The sequence below is a fragment of the Corvus kubaryi genome, unplaced genomic scaffold, assembly GCF_017639235.1.
Source record: "Corvus kubaryi isolate FWS band 111438036 unplaced genomic scaffold, C.kubaryi_AGA036_p1.0 37396, whole genome shotgun sequence".
Lineage (NCBI taxonomy): Eukaryota > Metazoa > Chordata > Aves > Passeriformes > Corvidae > Corvus > Corvus kubaryi.
Genome location: NW_024581135.1, coordinates 154552 through 167430, shown reverse-complemented (window position 1 = coordinate 167430; position 12879 = coordinate 154552). Strand labels below are relative to the sequence as shown.

The window sequence follows — 12879 nt, the reverse complement described above, 5'->3', positions numbered from 1 at the left end:
GACAGCTCTGTATTAGCTTGGAGCACAACTGCAGAAATCAGCATGCAAAGGAGGGCATGAGAACCACAATCCATTGTATAACTGAAGCCATTGCTTCTCATATACAGAATTTGTCATCACTTTCTAAGATCAACAAACACGAATATATCAAGCAGATCTGGATAAAGATTACATTACTTTTTAGTCTCAGAAGTGGAAATATATTATCAACTATTATTATTAACTGCCTTTTGAGTGACATCCACTTAGGGCCACCAGACTGAACTCAAAATTCAGGTGTCATGAATTGGAGCATCATTCATACTTTCACAAAACTAGAGTAGATACTTATTTCAATTTATATTAACTTGGAGCACTGAAAATTATGTTTAATATACTAACTCCTGACATCCAGTAACAACATTTGTAGAAGAAAAAAGACTAATGGTCTCTCTCACCTTTGTCAGTTTTTCGATCTGCTTCTCTAGTTCTTCAACACTTGCTGTCTGGTCCCCATCATCCTGTAATCACCAAATCTACTGTCACACCAAATTTATTTCAGGATAAAATCATACTACTATGTCTTATCATTATTACAGGAAAAAGATGTAACAGAAAATGAGAGGAAAATACTAAAGAGAACAAAAAGTTCAAATTGTGTGCTTGTGCAATATATTTCACTAGCAACAACATAACTGAAATGAGGATACACCTTGAATCTTTTCAAACCACCCCAGATGTGGACAAAGGAGAAAGCTCATGGCCAATTGTTTGCCGAAAACTGGAAGTAACTCAGTTTGTGCATGAACACAACACTGTAGAATTTAATCTTCATTTCTATGAAGCTTTTTAGATAGTCAAGATAATTTTAAGTGTTTCTCATGCATTAAATAATGGCATGTCTTAAAATCTTATCAGTAAGTCTTTGGTCAGTCCACATTTGTATTTTATTTCAATGTCTACATGAAATTGTAGAGCCAATTTAAATTACAACTCTGCTATAAAAGTTACAGCATCAATCCTGCTGATTTTTGAAGAGAAATGCACTCATGATGAAGTCCGTGGTTGCCTTCTTCTTGACTGTTTAAAAATGAGATTCTTTTCCATGAGAAGAGTTTTAATTTAGTTGAAGAAAATCTTTGGAGATAACAGTAAATTTCCAAAAGAATATGGCCAAAATCATCTGCACCATAAGATACAACTCTTGTATTACTTGGCTCTGTAAAAGTGTATCAGAATGAAGCCTTCTGAAAAACCACACAGAACACAAATGCAATGGAACTTCTGGTAGATCAGAAAATGAATTTCTGTCCAGTTACTGGAATTTTGTCTATGAAACACCCAGTGCACCAATACAGGAGATCATACAAGAGGGAAAAGGATTAAGGGATGGACTTGAGATTAGAAATCTAAATACTACTTATTTTTAATTCTGAATTATTTTTAAGAACTCTGGGCTGCTCCTTTAAGGTATTCTCTTAAATTCATACAAATTCTAGTACTTGAAATAAATCCAGAATAACATCACAAAGGGCTATTCCTACTCTAGAAATTAGCTATGTTTCTAATAAAGGGTGTATGCAAAGATCTGAGTTCACATATGTTGGATATATGCACTGTTCAAGCAGTCTTAAAAATCTTCAAACCTTGCATGAATGGATCATTTTCTGGCAAACAGAAAACACCCAGTGCAACACCAAGTGCACTAAAACGTAGTTCTATTGCTTGTGCCTTGTATCAGGTTCCATCCAGTGGAAGCCTGTGCATTTCCATTAAAAATCAGTTCAGCAAGCTAAAAATCATTCAGTGATCCTTCCTGTATTGTATCTGACACTGACTAACAGAATTTACCATCTTGTGATCAAATACAGTCAGGCAGTGACTACCTGGGAGAAGCTGTGAAAAAATACACAGGAAGGTCACTCAAGCTTCACAATAGAGAATGTTAAACATAACTTTACTCTTCTGTTTTTTAGTTAACAAAATAATAAAAACTAATAAAAATTTAAGAACATTGGAGGTAAGTTATTCTTCCCTCCTTTTCATGGCAACATTTTGGGGAAACAGTACCATATTACAGAAAAACAGAAGGAAAACAAGTTTTAGTTTATTGGCAAAAAAAATTTCAATATACTAAAAATTCCCTACCTCATCCTCACAAACTTCTGCCTTCTTTCCTTTTTTATCGTCTTTGTCTTCTTCATCCTCATCATCCTCATCTGCCTGATCATCACTGTCATCATCATCATCATCATCATAGTCACTGTCCCCTCCCTTCCGCCGGCGCTTGCGGCCAGGTGCGGGTGTCTCCAGGGAATGGGGTTCCTCGCCTCCATCCCCACTGCCTGCAGCATCTCTTTTACCAGTTTTCTTGGCATGAATGATTCTAAGCCTTAGAACACATGAGAAAGGGAGAAATTATGGATTATGTCTGTAGCATAAACATACCTCTCCTCCTATGAGATTGAAAGAAAATCATAGATGTCAGATTTAAAGTAGAGCTTCTGTTCTATCATGACACTGTATTTTCTCAAGATTCATTGTCACTAGTCAACAAGAAAAACTGAGGTTATAAAACCCCTTACAACTCTTGGTTCCGTTCTGAATAGACTTTGTTTCTCGCAGGTCAATTTTATTGTGCAACTGTCCAGAAGAAATGAAACACCGGAGGGATTTTGAGAAGTCAGGAAAGACGATATAGAAGAAAAAAGATAAAGAAGTTGAAATGGTTCTATTTAATGCATTTAAGAACTTGATGACAAAACACCTGTGTCTGAGGGAGTGGGGGGAAAGGCAAAAATCCTCACTTGGAAGTACGAAATTATATACATTGCATGGCAATGGCAATATTGGTTTAATTTTCTCTTTTTTTTTTTTTCAGATTTTTGTGAACTTTAAATATTATTTGACTTTAGGCCTTTAGCTGATCTTTTTATTCTAGATATACTTATTTTCTGGGGAATTTTAGTTACCTTAATTACTAAAGATTAATCAAACTGTCAATTTTCCTTTTATGAAAGAAAAGGGAAACTTACATACCAGTTATTATGGTTGTAGTAGACCTCCTTCTTCTATAAAACCCCTATAAGACAAGATTCCACACAGCAAAAATTACAGTTCCACCTATCAGGGAGCTTGCAGGCAAACATGCTGAACCACAGGAGGTGTAAATAGCCAGGCTGAACCAGTCACTTATCACGCAGACCAAAAACGCAACTGACTTAGAAGAGATTCATAAACGTGTAGAAAAGACAAAGATTTTGTAAGAGATGACTGAAGAAGGTAGGATGGGAAAAGCAGAACGGTAACGACAAACACAATTACCAGGACGTAATTTTTCCTTGTCGTACTCCTCTCTCTTCCCATCCTACAGAACAATATTCCATACAGCAAGTGGCTACAAGTACAATGAGTGCTGTCCAAGTACTGGCTCCAGGGAATACTGACAAATCTATTAGCCTTCTAAAATGCCGATAACCAGAGCCAGTCCTCAACAGCACAGACTGAAATGAAGGTGTCACTGTTCAACTGGGAGCAGCACTTCTTTTAGAAAAAGACTGTTAGCCAAGAAATCATCAAGGGGACTTGAAAACTGCTGGGCTTTGGGTTTGTTGTTTTGGTTTGGGTTGGGTTTTTATGCACTGGTTAATCCACTGGAGAATTTATAAAGTTTTATACATTTATTTTTCCAAATCAAGTGGATGTTTACCTGTTTTAATGATTTAAAATACCTTTTTTAAAAAAAAAAAAAAAATCTCAGGCCTCTCAGTGAATTTAGAAGCAAATAACATTTTCATGTGTGGTGCAAAAACCCTTAGTGTCACTGAGCATCAATACCACTCAGGCGATTGAACTAAGTTTTTTTAGAAAACTAATTTCCTTTTTACCAGGATAACTTCAAGCCATCAAACCCTCTTCGTGTGGACTGGAAATTCCTGCCCATACACAGGAATTAACTACCAAAATCACTAGTCAATGACTGGATTGACTGCTGCAGCACTGGACAAATTTAGAGACAATTTACACTAAGATATAAAGACAATTCAGTAATAAAACTGGCAAGTAAATGTTCAATGACGTGCCAACACCTCTTTCATATACCTAAGGGGAGTGAGAAGAAACAAAAAAGGCTACCTGTATTGAAAGCAAAACTAAAGATGTAATGCTGTCAAGCATTAAAGGAAGCTTCCACGATACTGCAAATTATCAAGGATGTAAATGAACCAAAGATACTCTCCTTTGGTAGCACCACAAGCATAAGAAGGCAGCAGTCCGTACCCTAAGCAGAGGCAGAAACCAATGCCAGTGTAACTTTTAAAATGTTTGGTTATTTCAAGAAGCAGCATAATTTTTCTGTTGCTACCTACGCATGGTTCACTAAGAGAAGAAAACCCTCACTTAGGAAACTGTTCTGTCTTTCTCACCTTCAGGTATGGACCAAACCTGCATCTGCAACTGCTGAGAGAATTATAAAGTCTACTGTCCTATAAGAGTGGGTGGCCCATCAGAGAACCATATGGCTGACTTAAGCCTGCTCTAATCTGATCTATAATGTTTACTAAATCACAGAAGGAAAATTCACCTTCTGACTTAGCTTTCATGCCTTCCCCATAATTTCTGCATGTAAGTAATAGGTAGTACCAAGGCAAAGAAATTCTGAACATTTTACTTTTAATATACTTTTAACATATTTCACCTTGCATCTCAAAAAATGGAAGTTTTGCAAATCAGCATTAGCATCTCCTACCCAAACTCAAGGTGTAATTTCTCCCTTTAGTGACACTGCTTTTCATATACCATCATCATTTACAGTTGAAATGGTTTCATTCAACAGAAATTAACTTAGAGCATACCATAACACTGGCATGTTAAAAGAACATTGCTGCACAAGTGAAAAACTTGTTTCAAGTCTTGTAAAAAACCAAATTATTACCTAATTCTTTAAGAGGATGTATTTAATTTTTCTTCTGTTTTATATTGATCGGGCTACAAAAGAGATGCCAAAGAGAAGACATGTAATGGAAAAGGAGATGCTGAGACTTTGATTATCTAGTTTAAAAAAAAAAATATCACAGAATTATCTCAGGTGAGACAGTCTTCTGACCACAGCTGCCACACAGAAAGCACAAAGGAAGATCAATTGACTGTATGAAGACAGGTGCCTTTACAAAGAAAGAGATTAGTAGCAAGATTCACATCTAAATGTGATAAAGAAGGAATTAGATGCAAACTCTCATTAACCATCAGCTAAGCAGAAACAGTCCAGGCAATTCAGAATTCAATTTCTAACCACATATATTACACTTATTAAGATCCTTGAGGGAAGGAGGAGAAGGGAAGAGTGGGGAGAGGGAAAGCATCCCTTAAAACAAAATACAGTGATTCCCTTTTCCAACCTGGGATTTTATTGTTGCTTATTTGTATCCATCAAGCACAGGCTTTTGTATTTATTTTTGCCCTCCTCCCCAGCTGAGAAGCTTATGTCATTAAAAAGTGAGAACATAAGCACAAAAAATATCCCTAATCAAACATATCTGATGCAGATAGAATCTTTTCTCATCCTACTTGAATATACTTCCAGGCAGCCTGGACACAGAGGTTTGAAGATTAACATCTGCAAACACTGGCAAGCCAGGCTGAGATCAAATAAACCCATTCCTCAGCCTCCATTATTCATCCCCTACAAGAGGGGCATGTGCTGAGGGGCAAATAAAGGTCTGTAGGCATGTGAAAAGAGGCCACAGCTGCTGATCACACAGTGAATACTTGACTAACCAGGTATTCCCATGCAAAACTGTTCGGGACCATGATGCTTAAAAATTAGACCACGATGTGAATGGATGGGGAAGGTAACGTGCTAGAATGAAGTGTGGAAGTAGAAAAAAAATAGCAAAAAGAAGACTGAGGTTTAGGGATTTCTTTTCAGAGAAGCCCCAGAACAGCTGTAGGGGTTTATGGAAAACACAATTGACATAATAAAGAAGAAAACATTGTTTAAAACTGATAAAAGAAGGGTCTTTTAAAACCTTCTTGGAATTCATCAGAAAAACAGTGGAAAACTCAAAAATTTTGAATCAAAGATGAAAGAGATGAATCACGCCCAGTGAATTCAAAGAAGCAAAAGAGCAACACTTCTGAGCTTTGCTGCAATACTTGCACTCGAAAATAGGGAGAGCACTACTGGAACCTGAAATCCACACATGATGGAAAAAAACCAAGAAATGATTGTAGCAAGCAGGAGGAGCTTGGAACTTTCCGGGTATTATGCTCACTATTTGAAAGGAACGAAATTAGAGATTATAAGGAAAAGAGAAGATCCTACATCTACAAGTACTTACAGTTTGATGGAGGGAGAGAAAGACTAAGCAGGCCCTAAGAAGACAAGGACAGGGAAGGGTCCCATTTTGCTAATGGTAACTTGTGGCTACATCAGAACTTAAAAAAAACTTTTTAAACTATATCCCATCAAGAGGATACAGATGAAGACAGAAAAAAAGTATCTGGGTTATCCTAAAGGATAAAATACATTAACTCTGTGCAGACTGGGATTTGCAGTATTAGTAGAGAATTTCTTTTTATTGGTCTAATTTTTTCCTCTACCTCCCTCTTGTCCTTCTTCTTTACTTCTCTCCTTCTTCCTTCTGAGATACATTAAAGGGAAAAAATGGAGACATAAGATTAGAAACACAAGTACCTAAAGCAAGGACTAAGAAAGGATTTACCATTCCTAGCAAGAGGTAAAGATGACAAAGAAAAAAAAAAAGCAGAGTCTGGCTATGCATTTTTACCGCCTGTGATTCATTAACTTTATGCCGTCCAGCTTCCTGATGGTTGGAGCCAGTATGCTTGCTGTATGGAATTTTGTCTTGTAGGATGGGAGAACAGTGAATATGAAACTGACAACCCTTAAGAAATTCCAATTTTACCTTAAATAGAAATATAAAAAATATCTCAAAGTTTGCATTCTACATATGATCCCTAGCTACAGGGAACAACGTGACACTGACAGATGAGAAGCACTAAGATAACATAAATTAGCAAAATTCGATTGGCAATTGCTGTATGAAAAATCACGTTGTCTTAAAATGCCTTTCAGAACGAACACTGGGAATTATGGTAGGCTCAAATAAACTTTGATTGTCAATAGCAATTTTATGGCTCCTTTAATATTCCTCTTAAAAAGTTTTTACTTTCCTCCAAAGAGTACAAAATAGACTTTACTTTGCTCCAATTCTGAGGGACACTAACCCTCTGAATCTCATGCATCTTTAACAGATGTAAAAGACTGGTGTTGCAACATTCCGAATCCACATCTGCCTTATAAGATTAAGCAGTTTGATTACTAATTTCTTGGTAAACCTGTAACTTCATCAACTGATTTTGTGCTTAGAGCCAATTCCCTATACAGCAGCGTACATGAACAAAGGCAAAAAAGCAATATATTGTAATATTTAAGGAAATGAAACTTACTTCCGAAGTTTGCCTTCAACCATCCATTTATCTCTCCTTAAGTTTGACATATAATCAATGTTTTTATCAATTTCACTGTCAAAGATGAAAATAATCCATTAACTGTGAACTTATGTATCTTTTTCTGACAGACATTTATATATAAACACTTTCCCCCTCAAATAACTGTCTTGGAGAAATCATTAAAATTCAAAATAAATCATTTCAAGGGAAATCACAATACTAGGAATGCCAATGCAGCACAACTGCTGTACGTATGTCAGTCTTTATCCACAGTATCACCTCAGCTTTCTTCCCACAAGAAGCACGGCATTCAACATTTCTTTTTGTAGCTCTAGTTCAGTGTCAAGCTTCCAAATGTCTTTGCCACAAAGCATGTAGCCCTGTGCTGAAAAAACAGTTACCACTGGTACATCTGAGGTATTCTGCCTAGGATCCCTGGGATCTACAATCCAACATTGACTTTTCACTGAAGAACCAAAAAAAGGGCTTTGGTACAGTCACCATGTGCGAGCCCACTTCCGAGACATCATGACCTCAACAATTCAGCAGATTATAGTTGTTTCTATGATCAAAATATAGAAACTCAAGTTCTGACTGATCATTTCTACAAATAAGACTTCACAGTCATCTGCAACAAGAGGAAGTTTCTATGATGAATTTGATTGATATGCATGAACTTTCTTGCACAGCTGACGCACAGCACTTGCACTGCCCACTTCTGCTGTTTTTCAACTTTGGAAAACTTGAAGCATCTCTCCCACTCCTGCCTTACACAACCCCAATTAACTTTTGCAGCACAGTGTCCCAAACCCAGCAGAATACACCAGGAAACAAAGCAGCACTCAATCAGGCGATGAAAGACTTTACCACAGGAAGTCAGTCTGTGGAAGAACAGGCACCCTAGAAACTGGCATTTCCTAACTTTTTATTGCACGTTGGTGGGTTTTGACAAGTTGTTGAACATAGGGGGGATTTAAAATTATGAAATGCTATACACTACTGACCACAAATGCAATATACACTTCCTTGAATTATTATGATGATACATCAAGCTTGCCACTCACCTTATGATCCTACTTAAAGTATTTGGACAACAAACATCTTCAAAAACAAAAGGGAAAAAGGGAAAACAGTGTACTGCAGAACCCTCGAATAACTCTTCTAAATTATTCCCTAGAATACCTAGTAAATTTCTTTGTAATCAACCTCATCTTTTATTCCAAAAATTGTTAGAGAAATTTTGGTTCAAGCTTTGAAAACAAAATTACAGACCAAACATGGAAAAGTTCTATTCTTCCATCATATCAACAGTACATAAAGGTAAAAAGCATTAACTCAACCAATTTCAGCTTTCATTTTAAGAAGAACATCAGTAGTCCTCCTGTAACAGAACACAGTGAATACAGAGCATTTCTGAACTACAACATTTTTATAATTTTATTTTTACACACCTGTTTGGGAAAAATCTTACCTTACTACACTTTTGCTGCATGCTAACTCATTGACCAGAAAAGCAAGTACTGATGCTTTCTGAGCTGGAGAATGTGCCTGAAAAGCTTTTGTCTTCAAGCTCTCTGTCAGCTCTGTTTGCCCAGAGTGAGCCTCCATGAAAATCTGCAGAATCTCAGACACATTATCTCGATTGATACCAACATTCAGTAAGTGCTCCCCAAGAATAGTTTTAGCCTAGAAAGAACAAAGACATTTCAAACAATCATGTTTAAAAAATACTGGTTTCCTTTGTAGGCTGTATTATTGTTTATAGAAGATGGTATGGGTTTGTTTGCATTTTTACATAAGGACTTAAACATGATTATTCTTTGAAACTATGCAAGCAAATGTAAATCTTAAATGCAGTAACAAATCAGAATGTCTTCATCTCTACATTTTTAAAAACAGAGATAACATTAATAATAATTAAATGGATTACGTGTAAAAAGGCATGGTCCAACTGAAACTTGATGAATGCTGCTTTGTTCAATGATGCTATGTAGAGCTCTAGAGTAGAAGAAAGCTGTATTGGCTTGAAAAAGAAGGCCAGTAAGAACGAGAGCCATGAATGAATTAGGGTTTTGATTAAGTGACCTAGACACCAGACCTTAGGGAAAGAAATGGCAAAATTCACTGAGAATATAACATGAGGGTAAGAATGCAATGGAATGGATGGAAAGGAGTTAAAATACATGGCCACAAATGTGACAGTGCCCTACAAAAGGTCCAAATAAAAATGGGATGTGTGTTTGTGTGTAGAGAAAATGCACAGAAGTACATCACTTCTGGAAAATGGAAGGCTGATGGGACACAAAGTTTTGGAGTAACATTAGAATTGTGACACTGAAGAAATGAATTAAGAAAGAGAATGGAAATCCATAAGAGAGAGGTGCCAGAGATGCATTTTAGGATACATTCATACATACAGAGTGTTTAATATGGATTTTTTTCTTTTTTTTTTACCTTGTATCCTGTACCAAGTCCTGGATCACACACAGCTGCGGAGACAAGTTTCACAAGCAAGTCCTGTACTTCTCCCATGCTGTCCCCTATGTTGAGCAAACCCTCTTGAAGAACGCTCAGGGAGGGAACATCTGCGGTCACATCAAAGCCGAGAACTTTACCAAAGTTACGCAGGAACTGCACTACCATGAGACAATCCGAAAACGTGCTTCCATCAAGAACGAGGCCTGGGATGCGAGGCAACTCTGGGAAAGGCTGGAAAGTAAAGAAAAAATGTAAAAGATTCAGCAGCAAATTTCAAAAGAAAACTTTTTTGATACCAGCTGGGAAAACTGATCAACACTTCCTTCTGACCCACAGCACGACAATGCTGGAAGGTACAGGCGATAGGGAAACTGCACCCCTCATCCATTCAATGCTGAAACATGTTTAACTTTTCACAAATTATAGGAGGGAAGAGATTAAGAAATACTTCCCTTTTTGGACAGGAGACACTGTTAGGATCTATTCTGAGCCAAACTACTGTAAAAGGTGGTGTAAAATTATTTAGGGGAAAAAAGGAAGGGATTTCTCTGGAACAGAGACTTTGAACTCGACTTTTGTCAAGTCCTTAAGGAAAAGAACTAAGAACCTGGAAGACTGGGAGAGTAATTTTTTTTGAGCAACAGCTTGTAAGAGTTCTCTAGATGACTATCTAGTTAGTGCCTGTGTACTGAGACATGATGCATTTTCCTGACGTAAAAATAACTTGAATAAAGATTTTTTTTGAAGCAATTGTGCTCTTTGGGAAGCAGGCCTCTTTTAAACAAAAGGCTTTTTATTAACTAAACATATGCTACTGTGTAGTGTCCTAGTATCTTGTATTTGTATATATTTTAAATAGTTCTCTAATTACCTCGATTAAAACTTGAATGCTTTGAGTGTGGCTGCAAGAAAAAAGTTATTGGCAGAATTATAAAATATACAAACAAGAAGCAAGAAAAGTAAGTTTATGTTGCTGTGATTACCTTCTGGTCTGCTAAGCACATATCTTCATTAGGCTTCTTTAGCTCCTTTGCCATTTCTAATTCCAATCGTCGCTGTTCCAGTTTACGTTCTTTATTTAATCTTTTTTCATCACGTTTCTCTTGCTTTAGCCGCTCTTTTTCCTTAAGACAATTAAAAGGGAAAAAAATAAACCCCACAATTTAAGCTTACAAAGGAACAATCTAAGAACTTGAAAAGCACTATTTCTGTAACCTCAATAATCACCACATCAATCAAAGAATCTGCATTAAAGCAAAGGGGAGGGGAAAATGAGAACAAAATCACTGAATTTGTAAAATTATCTAAGATTCACTTTTTTTTCTCCTGTCCATGCAGACACAGGTTTTAAGTATGTTTGCACTGAGAAACTCTTTGAAGAATCCATTTCAGAAAGATGACTGAGTGAAAATATGGCAAAGAATTGCCATGCAAGGCATCTGATTTTAAAGGCTCTGCTTACACACCAATATCATTAATCTGCACCTGCTACAGCAGAGACCACTCAAGAAACGTCTCCAAACAATACATGGTTTAAAAAGTCCCATAATACATAAACTAGATATGAATACCTTATAAAACACAACTCATCTGTTCAAACACAGGTAGCTTCTGGCCTTGAATTACCATGCACTTTGCATGCAACCTGAAACTGAACAGTCCTTTATGTGTTATCTGCACAACCAGAACATAGGGATCATCAAGTGAGAAGCCAAGCACCTATTATTTGTCTCTTAAACACCCTCCACAGTGGAGTCACACCAATACTACACTAACTCTGTCTGTAACACACCAAGACTGACTCTGAACCTGGAGCTCCCATGGCCTTTCCCATCTCCGGTGCCAGGAGTTCTGCTGCCACATGTTCAACACCAATCCATTGTCCTGATGCCACAATTCCCTACACACCACTGTGCAACCAATATCGAGTGCAAAATGTATGGAATCTGCCACATTCAATGCCATCTCTTCAGGGTACAGAACTGTGCATTTAAACAAACACACGTATGTGTGTGTGAGCCACTACTTAAGAACTTTATACAATACAAAATTGGAGACACTGTATGTGCTTTTCACCTGTGGACACCAAAAGGCTAAAGAACCGAGTCAAGCTGCTTCCCATTGCTCAGAACCACTCCCTACTATTTTGTTAATTTAAGAGGTCATTCTAGTCTCGTCCATTTACTATCACCATATTTTGCAACAATGAGAGTATGGGCAATACTAAGTCAGGGCTCAGATGCATTTGTAGGTCAGTCTTAAGCACTGACTTCTCTGTAGAGTTCTGGCAGGCCCCCTGACTTTTTATTCTTCCTTTTCATTCTATAGGAATATAGAATGTATCGTATACCAGACCACTGGTGACACCTGGGGATAACCACTGTGAGTGCACAGAGATCATGACTTCTACTACTACAGTCTTTAGTGGATTTTATGCAAGATCAAGTTTCACATTGGACACAAAGAACATGTTTGGACCAATAAATTTACACTGGCAGAAAAAAAAGCAGTGACATTCAGAACTACCCAGCTGCTTGCTGCTCTACAACTGTGTAAGCATCCTCTGTGCTGCCAACACAGGCTCTCTTTATGCTGAGTTCATAAGGGACATCTTGTATGGAAAAATCACAATACACTAAAGCTGCACAAAATCCCCAACTTCATTTTAAAATGGAAAATACTCTCTGATTGGTTTTTTGAAAATGTTTTATTGCTTTTTATCTTAGCCTATGTCAACGTCTCAAGGCCAACTGGCATTTCCTACAACTTGTTTTTGCCAATTTGAAACACTATGACAGAAGAAACAAAAGTAGTATATATGGATATTTACATGGCAACACAGTAATTTACAGTTATTATTAAAACTGTAAACTTTAACTGCAGTAAGTTTCATAATCTATTGTAAGTTTACTTTTATTGGTTGAAATAAACACTGTTCTATTTCTATTA

The 12879-nt window shown here is 37.0% G+C and overlaps 1 protein-coding gene and 2 long non-coding RNA genes across 20 annotated transcripts in view; 2 read left to right on the top strand and 1 right to left on the bottom strand.

Annotated features, from left to right (window-relative positions):
* Positions 1-10010, top strand: part of LOC121670721 — a 25976-nt gene extending 15966 nt beyond the window's left edge. The window contains exon 3 of one of the 2 annotated variants that reach the window (XR_006018228.1): positions 9925-10010. This is a non-coding gene — a long non-coding RNA (uncharacterized LOC121670721). Of the gene's footprint in view, positions 1-2604; positions 6201-9924 lie in introns of those variants that run through there. The other variant, XR_006018227.1, reaches the window with a different exon arrangement.
* The window catches only part of BAZ2B (bromodomain adjacent to zinc finger domain 2B), a 122565-nt gene that overhangs the window by 14047 nt on the left and 95639 nt on the right, over positions 1-12879 (bottom strand). For all 17 annotated transcript variants that reach the window (XM_042041284.1, XM_042041283.1, XM_042041282.1 and 14 more), the window contains 6 exons: positions 10914-11054; positions 9907-10161; positions 8924-9138; positions 7450-7524; positions 2128-2371; positions 438-500 (listed from right to left, as the gene is read on the bottom strand). In XM_042041284.1, coding sequence (XP_041897218.1) covers positions 438-500; positions 2128-2371; positions 7450-7524; positions 8924-9138; positions 9907-10161; positions 10914-11054 — 993 coding nt within the window. The remainder of the gene's footprint in view (positions 1-437; positions 501-2127; positions 2372-7449; positions 7525-8923; positions 9139-9906; positions 10162-10913; positions 11055-12879) is intronic.
* On the top strand, positions 10155-12879 carry LOC121670722. Its single transcript, XR_006018230.1, has 2 exons — positions 10155-10283; positions 12259-12879. It is a non-coding gene; the product is annotated as an uncharacterized LOC121670722 (long non-coding RNA).